General features: G+C 43.7%; 1 protein-coding gene across 1 annotated transcript in view; it reads right to left on the bottom strand.

Moving 5' to 3' along the window:
- Positions 1-20,356, bottom strand: part of PPP1R21 (protein phosphatase 1 regulatory subunit 21) — an 86,757-nt gene that overhangs the window by 14,025 nt on the left and 52,376 nt on the right. The window contains exons 14-16 of the mRNA XM_055120211.1: positions 18,753-18,880; positions 15,737-15,889; positions 1,420-1,512 (exon numbers count right to left, since the gene is read on the bottom strand). Coding sequence (XP_054976186.1) covers positions 1,420-1,512; positions 15,737-15,889; positions 18,753-18,880 — 374 coding nt within the window. The remainder of the gene's footprint in view (positions 1-1,419; positions 1,513-15,736; positions 15,890-18,752; positions 18,881-20,356) is intronic.

Here is a 20,356-nt window from a genome sequence, read left to right as displayed (position 1 = left end):
ATGCAGCCTACTTGGTTCAATTTCCAGCATTCCCATGGTCCCCTGAGCACCACCAGGAATGATCCCTGAGTACAGAGCCAGGAGTAACCCCCGAGCTTTGCCAGGTATAGCCCAAAAACAAAAAAAAGAAAAAGAAAAAGAAAGAAACGACAATAAATCAAAATACTACTTATTATAAGGTATCATTAAGAAAAAAAAAAAGCATAGCCACTAAGTTTAATATCTCAGAAAAGCACATATTAAAGGATCAATCACCAAAATAATTTTCACACACTAGCATGTGAGAGACAACCCGACAGAGAAACAGGAGAAAAAACAAAACTTTGCAAAGGTGCTCAGTGTCGCAGTCAAGGGTGAGATGTTTAAAGAAACCAACCAAGTGGGGCTGCTGGAGCCAGAGTGTGTCGAGACGATTTCCATTTAAAAGCTAATATTCTAACTGCAGCTACAATTCCAGCTTTAAGATTATTTCCGCAGCAGTGATAATACCAACTCAATGAAGATGACTTGTTTAGACCATCGACAAACGTTCTTCCTTTCTGCTTTCAGGCCATGCCTGGCGGGACTCAGAGGTCACTCCTGCTCCTGGTGCTCAGGGATGGCTGGGAAAATAACTCAGCAACCACGTGGGACCAGAAATGGGAGCCAAGCATGGTGCATGCACCATGCTCACTGGGCTGTGCTGGCATCAGGTCATTTTCTTTCTTTTTCTTTTTTTGCTTTATGGGTCATAACTGGCAATGCAGAGGGGTTACTCCTGGCTCTGCACTCAGGAATCACTCCTGGCAGTGCTCAGAGGACCATATGGGATGCTGGGAATCGAATCCGGGTCCAGCCACGTGCAAGGCAAACACCCTACCCGCTGTGCTATTGCTCTAGCCCCACTTTTTTTTTGGTTTTGGGGTCACACCCAGTGATGCTCAGGGGTTACTCCTGGCTCTGCACTCAGGAATTACTCCTGGTGGCACCTGGGACTGAACTCAGGTCGGCCACATGCAAGGCAACTGTCCTACATCACTCTGGCTCCAGAATTTTCAATTAATTATGTCTATGATGCTTTTCCTCTCAGAGAGCCCGGCAAGCTACCGAGAGTATCTCGCCTGCAAGACAGAGCCTGGCAAGCTACCCGTGGCATATTCGATATGCCAAAAAACAGTAACAACAAGTCTCATAATGGAGACGGTACTGGTGCCCACTCGAGCAAATCAATGAGCAATGGGATGACAGTGACAGTGACAGGGATGACGCTTTTAAGCACATCAGCTAATGTAAGCTCTTCACTTACAAAGCCTGTGAAATGCCCCTGTTCAGAATCGTCCCTGGGGAACTGCTCCCTCCCGAGTGAGGAGCACCGCCCCCTCCCGCGTAAGGAGCACCGCCCCCTCCCGCGTAAGGAGCACCGGCTTCCCGGGCGCCTACCTGCTGCGCCAGGCCCTCTCGGCTCTCCGTGGAGCTCAGCAGCACCCTGCGGTTGGCCAGCGCTTCCTCGTAAGACACAGACTCCAGCAGGGGCTGCAGAAAGAGCGCCACAGAGTTAAAGGGGAGAAGGCACCCCCTGGGCCCCCCCACACAAGCAAAGAAGCCAAAGGGGTGGTGAGTTAGACAGACCCAGCAGAGGGCATTCCCCTCAATACACGTGAAGAGGTGTTTTCTTAAAAAAAAAAAAAAAAACAAACTAGTGAACAATCACCTGCCATGCCAGTTACAACCTACACTAAAACTGTTTTCACTTTGTACTGAAGAGTGATAGGACAGGCTAGCAAATCTAGAACAGACAAATGGCAAAATACATAAAAACGCATTATGTGACAAATATTACAATGACATGATAAATGGTGTAAAGACAACTGCCTAATGACACAGAAAAATAAAATTCTGACTCCCTTTTAAATTCCAGTTTCACACTCTTTTATCATAAATTCAAGATACACTGAAATCTCAATCAACACTGGTAAAGGGATAGGTACTGAAACACTGTATGTCTGAAACCCAATCATGAATAACTTGTAATTTCATGGTCACTGAATTCTGAAAAATTATTTTAAAAATCTCAACTTAAAGTTAAGACCACATAGACAGTGAAAGAAAAGGTGACCATTTTGCTTAAACTAAAGTAACAATGGACTAGAATATCATGTAAGTTTACTGTGTGTTTAATGTCTGTGTACACAATGTTAGTTCACCACGAAAAGCCCAATTCCATCTTTTACCATACAAATGACCCGTTGCACCCAATTTACCCACACTCCTTTAAGTAATATTTCTATAATCTGAATCAGAAACACACACACACACAATTTGGTATTAAAATGAAAATTTTTATTTTGCAAAAATATCACAGCAAACCAGGTGTGTGCACAGGGGAAGATTTCTGACAGATGCCAGATGCAAAATTAAATCCTTTATACACAGGGAGCTCCTCCAAACCGAATTAGGAACTTTTTTCCTGGTCGCACCTGCCATGCTCAAGGCTTACTCCTAGCTCTGTGCTCAGGAATCACTCCCTGCGGTGCAGTGCTCGGGAAGCACATGGGTGCCAGGGATGGCGCCTCCCCGGTGTGTGCCAGGAAAGCATTCCACTGGACTAGCCACCAGCCCCAAATAATCGGAGATTTGTTTGTTAGGTCTTTAATTTTGTTTGGCCACGCTCCACAATGCTCAGGGGTTACTCCTGGCTCTACACTCCTAATGGTGCTTGGGGGACCATATGGGATGCCGGGGATCAAACCCGGGTTGGCTGCATGCAAGGCAAGCGCCCTACCTGCCATCCCATCTCACCGGCCTCAAAGGACTCCTTCTCTTTAACCAGGTAAACAGGGGACCCCCAATGGATAGCTTAGTAGCTAGACCACCTACCGTGCAAGCATAAGGCCAGGAGTTCGATTCCTGGTGCCTCCCTATAGAGAGCACTGTGCAGTGGGTCTGCTGTTGTGATCCCTCACACCTGGCAAGCAACCTCTGGTTCCACGGCAGCCAGGGGTGTGTGAGCACACAAATGGGTACAATGCAGGGGGGCACAGTGACCAGGAAGAGTAACCCCCGGCAGCACTGTGCAAGCTGCACTCAGACTACACAAGCAGCATGAGTAAAGGAGAGCCGGCCTCATCGAGCAAGCACTGCAGCCCGAGCCATGCAGAGAACAAGACACGCTGACACCAGGGGCAGGCACGAGTGTGGGTCCATGTCGGAACGGTAACACGAAGGGAGCAAAAGGCTGAGGGGAGGGGCGTGAACAAAACAAACAAAGAATCAACAGTATGAATACAAACGATAACTTGAGGAAGGGTGCTCCACTTCAATACTAGAGAAAAGCAAGTGAGGAAACCGTAAGGAATCCTTGTCTCTGAAGTGCTGAGAACCAGCGTATATGCTCAATCTAGGGACTGTTTAACTGACTGATGGATCCATTTAACCAGGGTTTGCTGCTTCCGTTCAGAGGTGGCATATAAGACTGTCCAGCAGGTATGGGGGGATTATTATCACAGAAATGGACATTGTGTAGAAAGGCACAAGTAGGTGTCTTTTCTGCCAAGTGCCTAATCCACAAAGACCAAAGCGTTTGTTTTCCTTGACTACTAAATCTCTTTAACACATTACTTCTCTCTATGCTTCAGCAATTTGCTCCTCTCTGTGGCCTGTCTCTGTTCACACCTTTACCATCTCTTGCCCAGACAGCTGCAATGAATTCCTCATTAGATTCTGATCCAAGTCTCTTCTTGCTTAACTATTTTTATTACTTATTACTTTTTAATCAGCTAAAGAATAAATGAGCACGTACCCGATGTTCTGAAACTGGTTAAAGAGAGCTGAACTGTGCGTTACTTAAAACACTGTTCCTGTGGCCGGAGACATGGCAGAGTGATGCTTACCTGGCATGTATCTGACCCGGGTTCAATCCCCAAGCACTGCCAGGAGTGGGCTGAGCAGAGAGCCATAAGCAGGCCCTGAGCACTGCCAAGTGTGGTCCAACATGCCAAGGAAAATCAACCACCCTCCCATTGGGCTGGAGCGATGATAGCACAGCGGGCAGGGTAGGCATTTGCCTTGCACGCCTCGACCCAGGTTCGATTTCTCTGCCCCTCTCGGAGAGCCTGGCAAGCTACCGAGAATATCTCGCCCACACGGTAGAGCCTGGAAAGCTCCCCGTGGTGTATTTGATATGCCAAAAAAGTTACAAGTCTCACAATGGAGACGTTACTGGTGCCTGCTGGAGCAAACTGATGAGCAACAGATGACAGTGACAGTGACAGTAACCCTCCCGTTGTCTCCACTTCCCCCTCTCTCTTCCACTAATCTTAGTTATGCTGATACTACCTATTCGCTGGTTTCTCCTTATTTTATTGTCTACTTATTAATGAAATAATTTGATACTTGCCTTTTTCCTATGACATTCACTTTGCATAATCCCCTTATGCTCCTATTAATATGCAAATGAAATTTTCTTCTTATTATTTTTTAAAATAATATTTTATCAATGAATCACTGTGAGGTACAATTACAGACTTACAAACTTTAGTGATTACGTTTCAGTCATACAATGATCAAACACCCATCCCTCCACCAGTGCCCATTATCCACCACCAATGTTCCCAACATCCCTCCTGTCACCCCCCTCTGTGGCAAGGGCATTTCCTTTTACTCTTTCTCCTTTGGGGTATTATGGTGTACAATACAGGCCATCATGTTTGGTCTGTAGTCTACTTTCAGCACTTATCTCCCATCCCGAGCGAGCCCTCCAAGCATCATTTACTTAGAGGTCCCTTCTCTATCCCAAATGCCTTTTCCCCCAGCACATGAGGCCAGCTTCCAAGCTGTGGAGTGATCCTCCTGGCCCTTGTCTCTATTATCCTTGGGGTGTTAGTCTCCCATTCTATTACTTTATATTCCACAAATGTGTGTGGTCATTCTGTATCTGTCCCTCTCTCTGACTCATTTCACTTAGCATGATACTCTCTTCTTTTTAAAAAATTTCTTCTTTTTTAAAAAACAGCTGACTAGTATTCTTCTACATCTACTACACTGTCTGTAGCTAATCATCTGTGGACAGGAGGCTTTCATATTCCAGTTGTGAGGATAACACAGCGCTGAACGGTGACATGGGTTAAACATTTCTGTGTTGATGTCTTCATAGTCTTTAGACTACAGACACCCAAAAGTGAGCTCGGTCATGAGAGCTCTCGGCTTCTCAAGGAAGTTCCGTACTGAAATGCCTGCACCAAATTCCACTCCCCCCAGCAATGGTGCAAGTGCCCTTCCCTTCGCACCTTCTCTAGCACTACTGCTGCTTCTGCTGGAAGCCATTCCCCGGGTGTGAGATGGTACCTCACTTGTCCTCTTATCTGCATTTCCCTAATAATCAGTGAGCTGACGAGCTTTTTTCATATGGCTTTCGGAAATGCTGGTCAAATCTTCTGTCCACTGGGGAAAGAATGCTAAGGGCTGACTCCTAGCCGGGTGCAGGGGACCATGACCATATGCATATAAAGTAAGTGCCTTAACACTGAATTATCTCTTTGGCCCTTCTGCCAATTTCTGACTGGGTTGCTTTGTTGTGTTCACTGTTTATATACCTTGAAATAATAACCCATTATTATAATGGACAGATGTGGCATGATAGTAGAACACAGACTACTAAGTATGGGTTCAATTATGGACTACGAAAACCACCAACCAACCAACCAACTCCTAACAAATAATGATGCACAAATATCTCCCTCATTCAGCAGCTGTCTTTTCATCCTATTTACATTTTATATTGCTGGACAAAAGCTTTCTGAGTGCAGCCCCAATTGTTTGTGTCCACTAGCATTTCGAAACCTTGCTGTGGGGGTTGGCCCAAAGACATCTGGGAGTGAAGAAAGAAATAATGGGGACTCTGAGAATAAACCAAGATTTACTTGTTTTCAATTTAAAACTGGCTACAAGCTTAAAAGTCTATTGTACACTTCATGGTAATCTAAAAATCTTAGAAGAAACAAATGAAACCTGGTGACAAAATAAGATTTAAATCAAAGGACAAGAGAAGAATATAAAATAAGTTTAAAACCAAAAAGAAATACTGCAACAACAAGCAGAATACTCACAGAGAAAATGGTAATGATTCCTTTACATTGATAATTTTACTAGATGTCAATGGCTTCCATCTCAAAGCTTTGTATCTTAAATCCCTAATGTCCATATCATAACTTTGGGCATTAGAATTTAAGATATACATTGGCAGGAGATACCTCTAACCACATTTAACAGTCTCACATGTTACTTATTACCCTATCTTAGAGCTAGTTTAGATTTTTTCTGTTAAGCTTGTTATTCTTTTCAACCTTTAAATTGACTTGCATAGATCACCACTGTCTAAATTTTTTTTTTTTTTTTGCTTTTTGGGTCACACCTGGCGATGCACAGGGGTTACTCCTGGCTCTACACTCAGGAATTACTCCTGGCGGTGCTCAGGGGACCATATGGGATGCTGGGAATCGAACTCGGGTCGGCCGTGTGCAAGGCAAACGCCCTACCCACTGTGCTATTTCTCCAGCCCCTAAATTTTTTTTATTATAAATCATTTCCAACTTTGACTATCTTTACATGGCTATCTCTAACATTGTTTAAGTACTTTTTTTAATCTATAAAACTCAGGTCTCATGCAGGCAAGGTAGCAGTCTCACCTCTGAGCCACATCCCAGGTACTCCTGATAGATATTTTACTTCTATCAAAATAACAGTTCTTATTTTGGCAGGTGAGTTGTTTCAAAATGTATTTTAACTTTGCAACACAGTGTGCTGATTGCTAAGGTAACCCTGTCTTAGGAGATATGATATAAGCACATCTTCAGATATGCTTAAACTATACACTCTAAGACTCTCCATTTTTATTTTCACAGATATTCTAGTGAGAATGAAGAACATTTTTTTATCTTTTCTGTTATTTTACTTTTCCGTTAGTGGTCTGTGAGATTGGAAGTCCAGCTTGTTCACTGCTTTGCTCAGGCCTTAGAAGGCTAATGAACTGTTACATTTTTTGAACTAGTCGGTTATTCCAAAAAGGGAGGTGTATTCCATTCCACTCTAAACTTGCCATTCCAATGGTGACTTCTATAATTCTCTTTAGAACTGGTTCATAACTGTTGCTCAATTTTGGATGCTGTTTATTAGTTACATACCCTTTAAGAATCACAACAGCTATTTTGATGAACTGAAATATTTTTAAATGAGCAGTTAAAGTCACTGGGTTGGCTTACCAATAAACAGGCACAGTGGTAAGATGGGTCAGAAAAAGAAAAACTCCAGGCTTCTGCTATCCATAAAAGATTCATTTGATAAACATACAATTAGCATACTGTATTGCAATTTTAAAATACATTTTGAAATAACTCACCTACCAAGGTAATTTGCCTACCAAGGTAAGGCTCAAATCAAAAGGTTAAAAACAATCAACCATATCAATGGTATATAAAGCACTGGTTGAACTCTACAAGAAGAAAACATCCAACCCCATCAAAAAATGGGGCGAAGACATGAACAGAAACTTTTCCAAGGAAGAGATACGAATGGCCAAAAGGTACATGAAAAAGTGCTCTACATCACTAATCAACAGAGAGATGCAGATCAAAACAACCATGAGATACCACCTCACACCACAGAGACTAGCACACATCCAAAAGAACAAAAGCAACCACTGTTGGAGAGGATGTGGGGAGAAAGGGACCCTTCCTTCTACACTGCTGGTGGGAATGCTGACTGGTTCAGCCCTTTTGGAAAACAATATGGACGATTCTCAAAAAACTAGAGGTTGAGCTCCCATTTGACCCAGCAATACCACTGCTGGGAATATATCCCAGAAAAGCCAAAAAGTATAGTGGAAATGACATCTGCACTTATATGTTCATTGCAGCATTGTTTACAATAGCCAGAATCTGGAAAAAACCCGAGTGCCCTAGAACAGATGACTGGTTGAAGAAACTTTGGTACATCTATACAATGGAATACTATGCAGCTGTTAGAAAAAATGAGGTCATGAAGTTTGCATATAAGTGGATCAGCATGGAAAGTATCATGCTAAGTGAAATGAGTCAGAAAGAGAGAGACAGACATAGAAAGATTGCACTCATCTGTGGAATATAGAATAATAGACTATCAGACTAACACCCAAGATTAGTAGAAATAAGTACTAGGAGGTTGACTCCATGGCTTGGAGGCTGGTCTCTCATTCTGGGCAACTCAGAGAAGGGAACACCAAGTAAAATGTGGTCGGAAGTCATGCGGGGGAGGGGTGACACGTGCCGAATGTAGACTAGAGACTGAACACAATGGCCTCTCAACACCTTTATTGCAAACCACAACACCTAATCAGGGAGAGAGAGAACGAAAGGGAATTCCCTGCCATAGTGGCAGTTTGGGGTGGGGGGAGACGGGACTGGGGAGGGGGGGAGGGATACTGGGTTTACTGGTGGTGGAGAATGGGCACTGGTGAAGGGATGGGTTCTCGAACTTTGTATGGGGGAAACATGAGCACAAAAATGTATAAATCTGTAACTGTACCCTCACGGTGATTCACTAATTAAAAAAAAAAATCAACCAGGCAAATGGTTGCCAAAATAAGGCAGAGTAGATACTTATATCATGCTACACTATATAAAATAATCCTGGACCTAAAAAAAGTAAAAAGAGACAGAGATGGGCGTAAATAATATAAACACATGCACGCGGAAGGCTGATGTGTGATGATGTGTGTGTTCGAGGGTTCTCAGGGCAGCTCGCTCACTCTCTACTCGAGTTCAGTGCTCTCGAGCCACTGTGTATGGACCAGATCGGGATGGTTCCTCCTTTGTGCTCGGTTTCTGTGTGTGCCACTATGCTCTCCTCTGTCTGTCTCTCTGACTCTGACTGTCTGTCGTCTCTCCTCTGATCTCTTCCAACCTCTGTGTCTCTGTGGTCTCTCCTCTGGTCTCTTCCGATCTCTCTTTTCAGAGCCTTTTTGCTTCTCTCTCTAGAGCCCCACTCACTCTCACTTCTGACTCTGACCCTTACTTCTGACTCTGACTCTCACTCGCTTTGTGCTCTTTCTTTCCCCTGCTTCTGGCTCCGATGACTCCCTGATTCTCTTTCGCTTTGTGCTCTGTTTCTGTGTCTTCTCCCTAGTTCTCTTACAGTCATGTTTATATAGCAATCACACAGGGTGGTGACACAAAGGTGGGTTGAACATTAACAAATCAACAAAGAGGGGTAAGACCACTCCTCCAGGAGATCAACTCAAGGATAAAATCTCATCTAAGGAGATTACTCCAGATTACTAGGAGATCCACTTAAGGGCGGGATCCCAGCCAGGGTGTGTCACTTTCTTCTTTCCTCAACTAGTAATCCACTTACATAGTTATAGTAAATTTACTTCTAATATTTCTAACAATGTCATTCTGTATGAGCACAGTAAGAGATATATCAGACTTAAAGTTTGGTTCTTCCTGAGGACATTCACTATATATTCCAGACCACAGTCCTCAGGTCAGGTTAGTGTTCCTAACCCCAGCAGGGTCCTAGTCTCGTCATTACTTTTGGATCATGACAGCATTTGTCTATGACCATGCTCTCAACTTATAGTTGAGTATTGTGGAGCTTTGGCCTGGCTCATTTTGATGCCAGGGTAGCTCACAACTTGCCCTGGGTCTATTTCGTCCCTCGTCGGGACCCTGCTTTGGGGGTGCTAGGAACTAAGGGCAAATGAGTCGAGAAAGCAGATGTCCAGGAATAAATATTATTGGAGTCAATCAGCTCCCAAGTTACAAAGCATAATATTAACTGTCTTCCTGTGTCCATACAGAAAGGACATGGCTTTAAGGCAAATTAAGTTCCCTGCAACAAGGCTGAAAGGACACACCCAATGCTATCCTACAGATGGGCATTAATATGATTGAGGGCTTCATCCATCCAGAGGACTTAATAGTCAAGAACAGAAGTGCACAAAGGACCATCAAAATCAACAATCATCAGACGGGACAAAACCATCAGGAGCAACACTGAGAGCAGAAGTGAGCTGGAACACGCTTCTCTCATCTCAGCAATGCACACAGCAACCAGGCAGGAGCAATACAGAAACGCAACCTTCCAGGAGCCGGCCACAAGGCTCTCCAACCCCCAAAGCTCATTCCACGTTCTTCTCACATGCACAGGGAATGTCCTCCAGGACAGATCACATGTGGGAACACAAAACAAACACGAGTTTCATGAAGATGAAAATCGCATCAAGCATTTCACTGAACTGCAGTGCTATCAAAGAAATTAGCAATGAACAGAAAGCAGGAAAACCTTGTATACATAGCTTCACCCTGTTGAATAATTCTTCAGTCAGTGAGGAGACTAAAGAATATATATATTTTCTAACTCTGGGAACAAATGTGAATGAGGTAGGAGGTAGGAGAACGTGAGATCTAGAGAGAACAGCATTCCCAGGAAGTCACAGGGGTCACTCGTCTGGTCGCCACATGTGTGAGGTTCTAGTGATTTTCTTTTGTGGCTGAATTCTAATTTTACAGCACTGAGATCAGAAAGGAAACGCTATGATTTTAATCATAAGTTTATGGAATACTTGTTTCATTCTCCAGCATATGGTCTACCGTTGAAACAAGTTCCATGTGCACTCTGAAAAAAAGGTTCAAATTTCATGGTTCAAAATTAAATGTGCTATAGATGACTCTTTTAAACTCATTTGTTCTAGTTTGTCACTTAAGGTCACTATTTCCTTATTTACTCTATTTAGTTTGTCTGTAGATGCAAATGGGTTACTAAAATCCTTATTATTGCACCCATGACTTAGTTTGGTACATATCTATCAATGTTTAAAATCTTTTTGTATTAAACCCTTGACACTTAAATAGTTTCCATCACTATATTGCATTATTTCATTAATTTGGGGGTATGGGGGACATTTGGGCCACACCTAACAGTGCTCAGGAGCTCCTCCAGGCTTGAGGCAAGGGGTTGCTCCCTGCTGTGCTCAAGGGACCATCAACCAAGATCAAACATGGATCTCCCAAATGCCAAGCACGCATCCAGCCACGGAGCTCTCTCTAGTCCTTAGTACCTTGGCAGGGGGCGGGAGGCACTCCCACTGGCACCCACGGGACCACACGGTGCCAAGGGTGGTCAGCTGCATGCCTCAAGTCCTTTACTGCCCTTTCTTACCAATGTTACCTGATGTAAGTATAGCTGTACTTCCTTTTACAGTATTCTTCAATAGCAACAATATTACTGTTTGATACTTGCAGGCTGCCACACCCTGATCACCAGCAGAGTGCCAAGACCCCTCCACAGCGCACCCAAGTTCCTTCCATTAAACAGCCTCTGCATCATCAGCTCTCAGCTCTACTGGCCACAGATCAGGGTTTACTGCCACTGGCGGCGGTCTGGTCCCTTGCTTGGTTATTTTATATTCGCAAATGAGTGGAATACCAGTAGTTCTTTCCATTTCTCACTTCACTTCACATGACTACCTCGAGTTCTATCCAAGTTTCAGCAAACTGCAAGACGTCACCATTTCTCAGAGCTGAGTAGTATTCCATTGTGTATATATCCCACAATTTCTTTATCCACTCATTGTTGTGGGACACTCGGGCTGTTTCCAAGTCTTCAAACATAGGTTTGCGCATGCCCTTTCAGGATGACATTGTGTTCTTGGAAAGAGGTCATATGGAAGCTCTAGTTTTAATTTTTTGAGATGATTCCAAACAGTTTTCTAGAAAGGCCGACCCAGGTAACAGTCCCATCAATAGGGAATGAGTTCCTTTTTCACCACACCCCCACCGGCACTTAGTTTCTTTTTGGGCTTTTTGTTTGTCTGTTTTGGGTTTGGGGTCACACCCAGTAGTACTCCAGGATAACTCCTGGCTCTGCACTCCTGGATCACTCCTGGAGGGTTCAGGGGACCATATGGAGTCACAGGGACAAACCAGGGTCACCTGCATGCAAGCAAGTGACCCACCTGCTGTACAGCATCTCTAACTGCTGGACTTTTTGACAGACCATTCTGGCTACTGTAAGGTGATAGATCATTGTTTTGATCTGCATTTCCCTAGGGAACGAGTCCTGATGACCATTTTTCCTGCTTATCGGCCATGTGCAGGCAGTTTTGGAGGATGTGCCTGTCATCTCCTCTGCAGGTTTTTTGTTGTTACTCAGCCCTGAGGTTGCTTTCTGTATCTTGGCTGTTACTCCTGTGTCTGACGAGTGGCATGTAAATACTTCACCCTGGTCAGTTGGTCACTTTCAGGCTTCATTTCTTCACAGTGCAGAAGTTTTGTTGTGTTTTTTTTCAGTTTGATGGAGCCCATCTGCTTCTTCTTTTGCCTTCTTGGCCAATGGGTCATGCCACCAAGGACACCTCTGCTGTGATGAGTCCAGTCTTCATTTCTATTTCTCTCTCTCTCTCTCTCTCTTTCTTCCTTCCTTTCTTCCTCTCTGTCCTTCCTTTCTTTCTCTTTCCTTTGCTTCCTTCCTTCCTCCCTCCCTCCCTCCTTCCTTCCTTCTTTTCTTTTCTTTTCTTTTCGCAATGAGAGAGGGACTTGGGCAAAACCTCTCTGTCCTTCCTTTCTTTCTCTTTCCTTTGCTTCCTTCCTTCCTCCCTCCCTCCCTCCTTCCTTCCTTCTTTTCTTTTCTTTTCGCAATGAGAGAGGGACTTGGGCAAAACCGAGCAGCACTAAGGCCCTCTGACTGGGTTCTCTCCTGGCAATGCCTGAGGAACCAGGCACAGTGCCTGGGACTGAGAAGAATAAGCTCCATGCAAGGCAAGTCACTTCATGCCTGTGCTCCCTCCAGCTCCCAATACCAAGGGCCTTAATCCATTTTTAGTTCATCTCCGTTTACAATGGAGAGGGGATACGAAGATGAACCTGGCAAGCTACCCATGGCGTATTCGATATGCCAAAAATAGTAACAAGTCTCACAATGGAGATGTTACTGGTGCCTACTCGAGCAAGTCGACGAACAGCAGGATGACAGTGATACAGTGCTCCAGTGCTCCACGTACACTGCAGATAGTGGCTTCACTGCATTTTTCTGCATGTTCTTGTCCATTTTTCCAGCACCATCTGTTGAGAGGCTTGCCTTGCACCTCTTCATGGACCTCAGTGCCCCCTGTCATAAATTAACTGCCCAGACAGAGGAGGGTTTGTCTCTGGCTCCCCAGTTCTAACTCGTTCACCTGAAAGTCTGTCTTTATTCCAGCTCCATGCAGTTTTGATCACTCAGCTCTGTACAAAAGATCAAGGTTGGGGAATGCAAAGCCTCCATCTTCTGTTGAGGACTGGTTGAACTATTCTGAGAGTTTTATAGTTTCATGTAAGTTTTAAAAGTATTTGTTGTCTGTCACTGAAAAATGCCACGGGAAGTTTTAGAGAAACCGTATTGTAGATTACTCTGCAGCTGTAGGCTGCCTGGGGTAAAGGGATGATTTTAACCACGTTGATCTTTTCCATCCATGAACAAGGAACATGCTTCCACTTCTTGTGTCTTCTTTCTTCTAGAAATGATTTACTTGTTTTTACTAAGTAAGTCTTCCACCTCCCTTGTTAAACTGACCTTAGAGTTCTCTGACACAGTCATAAATGGATCAGCTTTTAAAAATTTTCTTGCTCTTCTACACATTATTTATAATGTCACAGCAGATTTCTGTGCACTGGAGTTGCAGCCTGCTACTGTACATGTGGGTTTATTGTTTCTAGCTTTTAGTGGCGCCTTCGGTAGGGCTATCCGTGTATAATGTCCTGCCATCGACAAATACCTTTTTCAAACCCCCAAACTCACATCTGCTCAGTGGAGGCACAGCAGCTCCTCCCTGGGCCCCACTCAGTGGGGGCGTGGCCATCTCCCCCCAGTCCCAGCTCCCAGCAGGCTGTGCAGTCTCTTCTGTTGCCAAAACCAACTGCAGAGACGGCACCTCTGGCCCCACTGTCTGCTTCTCAGGGCAGCGTCCATCTGATCCCCGCCTGGCTGAGTCAAAGTGCCCGGGAGGCCCGGCTCTCATCTTTGCCCCTGCCCTCACGGGCATGTCCACCCCCTTTCCTTGTCCTGAGTACCACCAGGAATGGTTGCCAATCCAAACTGAAAACAAGTGGTGTGGTCTGGAGAGAAAGTACAATGGGTAGGACATTTGCCTTACCCAGGGTCAGCCCGAGTTCAATCCTGGTACCACAGGTGATCCCCTGAGCAGCTCCAGGAGTGACCCCTGAGTACAAGAGCCAGGAGAAAGCCAAGAGGAACAAAGCAAAACAGAACAAAAGCAAAAGGAAGAAAGAAACAAAAGGATAAAAAAAGAAGAAAAGGGTTTAAAAAGGGTTTAAAAAAAAAAGGTTAAAAACAAGTATATAAAGTTGCATGTGCAAAAACATCCACTATGGAATTACAGATAATGGTGAGAAACATGCAAATTTCAATAGCCACCAGTAATGAACTGGTTAAACTATTAAACACTGGCATAGAGGCATGTAAGTGATGGCAGTCTATATTTGGGTACACGCATGTTGGCTGTAGAGACATCACAATGCAGTAAGATTCCTGGTCAGTGTAAGTTTCCAAAAACACTGCTTTTTATACCCTGCACATGTGTACGTGTGTGCACATGCACTGAAACATTTTTTTTTTTGATACACATATACTCTAATAGAGTTAAGCATCCAAACATTTTTTTCATAGATTTCTGTATTGTCTGGCTTTTGTTTACAATGACCATGCATTCTTTTTAGCTTGCTTGCTCTTGTTTTTTCTGGCTATACCCGGCAGTGCTCGGCGGCCACTCCAGGCAGTGCTTAAGAGAGCATGTGATGCCGGAAACACAACAGGACCTCCTGCATGTAACACATGTGCAGCCACCAGGAAAACCTGGTGAGTCACGAGATTTGCTCACAAATGGATGGACGTGGAGAGTATCGTCTGAGTGAAACAGGTCTGAAGGAGAGGGACACACACGGAGTGACTGCACTCATCTGTGGGCCATAAAAACACAGCAGGAGACCAATCCCCAGGACAGTAGAAACAAGGCCCAGGAGGTCTGGCCCACAGATGGAAGCTCTCGACAGGTGGTGGACGGGGGAGGGCAGAGGACAGAGAAGTCCCGACAGTGATAGTTAGAAATGACATACTGAGTAAAGGGATAAAAACAGTAACCTTCAAGAACCTGTACCGCAAACCATAATGCCCAATGGAAAGAGAGAGCGAGGGAGAGAGACAGACAGACAGAGAAGAAAAGTGCCTGCCACAGAGGCAGGCTGGGGGCCAGGAGGCCTGGGGCAGGAGGGAAACTGAGGTCACTGGTGATGGGACATGTACACTGTGAAGGGTCAGGTGTTAAACACTCTATGGCTGAAACCCAAGAGTGAACAATTTTGTAACTGCAAATCTCAGTGATTCAATAAAAAAAAAATTCTGTCTCTGTCTCCAACCATATATTTGTAACGTATTCAGAAAGAAGTTTAAAATATATTTCAATTTTCTTCTGTTTCTCCAAGGGTGAGACATTCTGAGGCCTGGCTCCTCCTGGCTTCTACGTCAGGCACGAGGCTGGCCACGGGCATGAATGCCCAACAGGCCTGAGCATCGCAGTGGGCCTCTGTCACCTCCTCCTTCCCGGGTCCTGCCAATCCCACCCACCACCGGCTCCCCAGACCGCACATGGCCGACACAGCACCCTGTGGGAACACCTGTGTCCTCTGGGACCCTCCCAGCGTGTCCCGATCTAAACATTCACGGCACAAACCTTTCTCAAGGCCTCCATGTAGGCGGCGGCTTTTCTCTTGTACTGCAGCATGCACTGGGCTGAGAGGGGGCTGATGAACCCACTGGCGGCCTTGGGCCCGTAGCTGAGCGAAGCAGCGAAGTGATCCACATTGTTGCTGAAGAAAGATGCCATCTAAACAGTGTGACAAGAAGACAGAGTTTTCTTTCCAATAGCGTCTCTATCTAAGAGATTCTGGAGTAGAGTCAAGATGCTGGGGATGAAAATGAAATTTTAATACCTGACCACAGCCCACTTACTTACTTGAAGAAAATATCTAGGCAGTGATTTATAATAAAAAGAGAACACCGGTACAAGTGCTAAGGCCAGGCTTCTCACATGTTTTTTTTGGGGAGGCACACCCGGCGATGCATAGGGGTTGCTCCTGGCTCTTCACTCAGGAATTACTCCTGGCAGTGCTCAGGGGACCATATGGGATGCTGGGATTCGAACCTGGGTCAGCCGAGTTCAAGGCAAACGCCATACCCGCTGTGCTATTGCTCCAGCCCCTTCTGACATGCTTTAATTTAGACAATTTCTGTTCTTCCTAAAACCAAAGACTGATTTTGATTTATTGCAGATGATGTTTGTGAGTTGTTTACCTCATTAATTTCTTCCACTGCTTCTAAATATCCAGTTTAGTTTATATATTTTATTTGCATCTTAGCTTTGAATATTTCATGCTCCAACACAAGACATGACAAACATCTTAAATGTTTTCTCTCTCTCTAAATTGTCAATCTTAATTTGTGAATTAGAAATGTAATAGACATGACTAAAAATTCAGTAAATGCTTGTTATTTCTGGATTTAACATTTGCTAAAAATGTCTACCATTTTAGCAAATGTTAAATCTATAAATGCAATAACAAAGATCTATGACAATATTTTTATTGAACCATGAATTTAATTCTACTGTGTTGTATGAAATGTGATAAAAATGTCTGAGGGGTCAGAAAGAAAATATAGCAGGTAAAGCATCTGCCTTGCATACAGCCAACCTGGGTTTGATTCCTGGCATCCCAGAGTCCCTCAAGCCATGCCAAGAATGATCCCTGGCCAAAAAAAAAGCATATAAATGCAATTTAAAGTAGATGAGAAAGCACTTAGCCTTGAATGTGGAACAGAAAATCCCATTTTAAGAAATAAGAAAAAAATGACCCATGAAACAATATATCTTATCTTGGCAAAAACTGCTCAAAAAATAAAATAATTAGGGCCAGAGCAATAGTATAGTGGGTAGGGCAATTGCCTTGCACACAGCTGACCCTGATTCGATCCCTGGTATATGTTCTTCTGAGTACCACCAGGAGTTATCCTAAAAGCAGCGCCAGGTATGGCCACTCCCCTCCCCAGATAAAGCAATTAGTCACTAATGGTCTAAAAACAACCTTATTTTTAATTAATGACTGTCAAATAAAATTTTTATATATTATTCAAGAAAATGCAGCTTCTAACAATTTAGAATTACTTACTCCTTGTGACTGACATGAATAATCATTAAGTGTTTATATTGAAATCATGGTAGATTACAGGGAGAATTATTTTGTTTCCTGTTTCTAATATTCCTATATTTCCCAAACATTCTTTAATACATACAACTGATACTTCCCTACTGAGGCTTTTTAAATTACATACTATAAACATCAAACTGCCACCAACACAAATTCACATTTATTTTAAAAACCATTTATAAAAATTTCAAAGTGAAAAAAACAAATCACCCTTCCTTAAGATTATACCTTAATGGTTAGGGTTTAAGGCAGCTATGAAGTATCTAGGTATTTGTTATTTCAGAAATCTCATGAAAAGCCACAGACGTAAATATACCTACATTCTCTCTTTCTTTTATCAACATTCAGCAGAGAACACAAACATTCTATTCCTTTTCCTACAATAACTTTTCTTAGTTGACTCAAATGAGAATCGGCCCTGGGAAGACTTGGAGCACTCCATCACCAGAAGCGTCAGGAGGAGCAGCGCAGATGGTCTGTAGGCTCAGGAATGCCACAGGACCACCGGAAATAGATGGAATTGAAAGAAATTGCACTTCAGTTGGTTTCTAACAAAAATTTCTTAGTGATGCAAAATGTCACCATCTAATACTAAGGGTTCGATGACATATCATGAAAGACATATGCTAAAGTGACCTTAAAAATACTTGCTACTTGCTAAAACTCAAAAACCCAAAACAAACAAGAGAGTCGCACCTAGACTTGGTGAAAACAACAGTAATTTAGCAGATGGAAAGAGGGGCCTGGGATGGGAAGCCACGCAGAGGGGCTTTCACTGGTGGGAAAGTGCTGGAACGCTGTGTTGGGAACGACAGGGGTTACATACACAGAACTGAGTCTATGTAATACTCACATAGAAACGTGAACCCCTCAAATTCCTGAATATTGCAAAGTATGATTAGTCAATCTTTAAAAAGAGAAAAAAATACTAAATATGTACAACGACAGTAGCGGCATTACAAGACGTATTACAAAAACCAAATCAACAGGGCTAAGCCACCTGCCATGCACATGGCCAACCCCGGCTGGAGCCACATATGGTGCCAGGGTCATCCCTGAGCACTGCCAGCTGCCATCCAAACTACCCACTTCCACGGGTGGCAGGGGGAGAAGGGGGAGAAACAAACAAAATATGAGAGAAAAAATATTAATAGAGATGTTATTATAGGTATGTACATCCTTAATTTTTACATAAGCAGATCATATATACAAGGATCTACAGATAATTTAGACTCTACAGGTCACCAAATTTCTCATTAAAACATACACAGAAAGTGTCCTACTTACTCATCACAAATATTGTTTTAATTGCTGGGTAGGGAGGAAAAAAGGCAAACAATTTTATTACAGAAAAGAGCTCGATATTCTACAATAATTTTATAGATCAGTCAGTCTTCCTATGTTGTTCGTGATTTTAAACAAAGAGAAAGAAGCATATTTAAAGACTGAACTGCTTAATGTTGGTAGAAAGCAGAGAGGGGTTACCTTGCCCGCTGCGTTTGCTAATGCTAGTACTGATGACAGGATACAGTCATTAGTTGTTATGAGTTTCTGTGTTGCTGTAGGAAGTTCATGCTCAATGGTTGCTTTTTGACTATAATGTTTGGAAATATCTAGAAAAGCAATCAGATGAAAAGTCATTACTGTCTATACACAACTCGCACACAGATAACCAGCCAGTTAACATCGGAGAGGTACTCTTAGAAATTTACAAAGTAAATTTAACCCCAAAAAAAGAGCGCCAAGTACCAAGCCTGTGCTTCGATTCATTTAGTCACAGAGCCGAGTGGAAAGAAGGCTGCTGCCTGATTCCCCTGTGCCTGAGTGTGACCCCTACTCCAGAGTCGGGCAAATGCACCTAACTGCTGCTAACCAGACGGAGAGCAAGGCTTGGTCATCTGGCGGGCATAAACAAGGATGCGCCTTGGACTCAGCAAAGACGGGCGAGACCTGAACGGGCAGGGCAGACACACCGTCCTGCAAGCTTCGCGCACGCCCACCGGTCTGCCAATGCACGTCCCAATTAATGTCAAACTGGCATGGGAGTCACCAGGATCTGGGTGCACGCACCTCTAGGCCAGGAAAACTGTAACAAAAGCTTGTGATGAAAGAAGTATCAAAGGAACACTTAGGTGCAGAAGTGTTCGGGTCAAGTTAAACTCGAGTTCTGCACTTTCTGAATCTCCAAGAAAACAATGTGTTTTCCACTAAATAGGGAAAATGGGAGAATTACTCATATTACTAATTTATTACTAATTTATAAGGAAGGGAATTTTCTTTTCCTTCTTTTTTTGCTTTTAGGGTCACACCCAGCCATGCTCAGGGGCTACTCATGGCTCTGCACTTAGGAACTGCTCCTAGCAGTGCTCAGGGGACCACATGGAATGCCGGGAATGTTGGCCATGTGCAAAGCAAATACGCCCCCTAGAGTAGTATTACTCTGGCCCGGGAAGGTGATTATATTTTAAACAATAAAATGCTAACAATACAGCCTCTTGTGAATTTTTAAAGAACATATCAGTTGTAAAAGCATTAATTGGGGGCTGGAGCGATAGCACAGCGGGTAGGGCGTTTGCCTTGCACGCGGCCAACCCAGGTTCGAATCCCAGCATCCCATATGGTTCCCTGAGCACCGCTAGGGAGTAATTTCTGAGTAAAGAGCCAGGAGTAACCCCTGTGCATCACCAGGTGTGACCCCCAAAAAAAGCAAAAAAAAAAAAAAGCATTAATTGTAACTACCAACAAATAAAATTATTGCTATTTATTGCTAAAAATAAATAACAGAACATGGAAATTAATATAGCAGGAGTGTATGTAGAAAAACTTATTTGGATTAGAAAATTTATTTTAGACAAACAGGAAATTAAGAGAAAATAAGAGAAGAAATAGAATTTGAGATTTAACCTGATAATACTTTAACATGCGATTTTGGTTCCATGAGTGATGCATTATCATTGCAATTTTTGTCTGTTTGGGAGCCACACCTGGCAGTGCTCTGGGGCTACTCTCTGCTTGGTGCTCAGGGACAAGGAAGCACCAGGAATCAAACCTGGGCTCCCTGCAGGCACAGCCTGGGCTTGAGCCCCAGG

The sequence above is a fragment of the Sorex araneus genome, chromosome X (assembly GCF_027595985.1).
Source record: "Sorex araneus isolate mSorAra2 chromosome X, mSorAra2.pri, whole genome shotgun sequence".
Lineage (NCBI taxonomy): Eukaryota > Metazoa > Chordata > Mammalia > Eulipotyphla > Soricidae > Sorex > Sorex araneus.
Note: the sequence above shows the minus strand (reverse complement) of the source record. Positions and strands in the feature narration are given on the sequence as shown.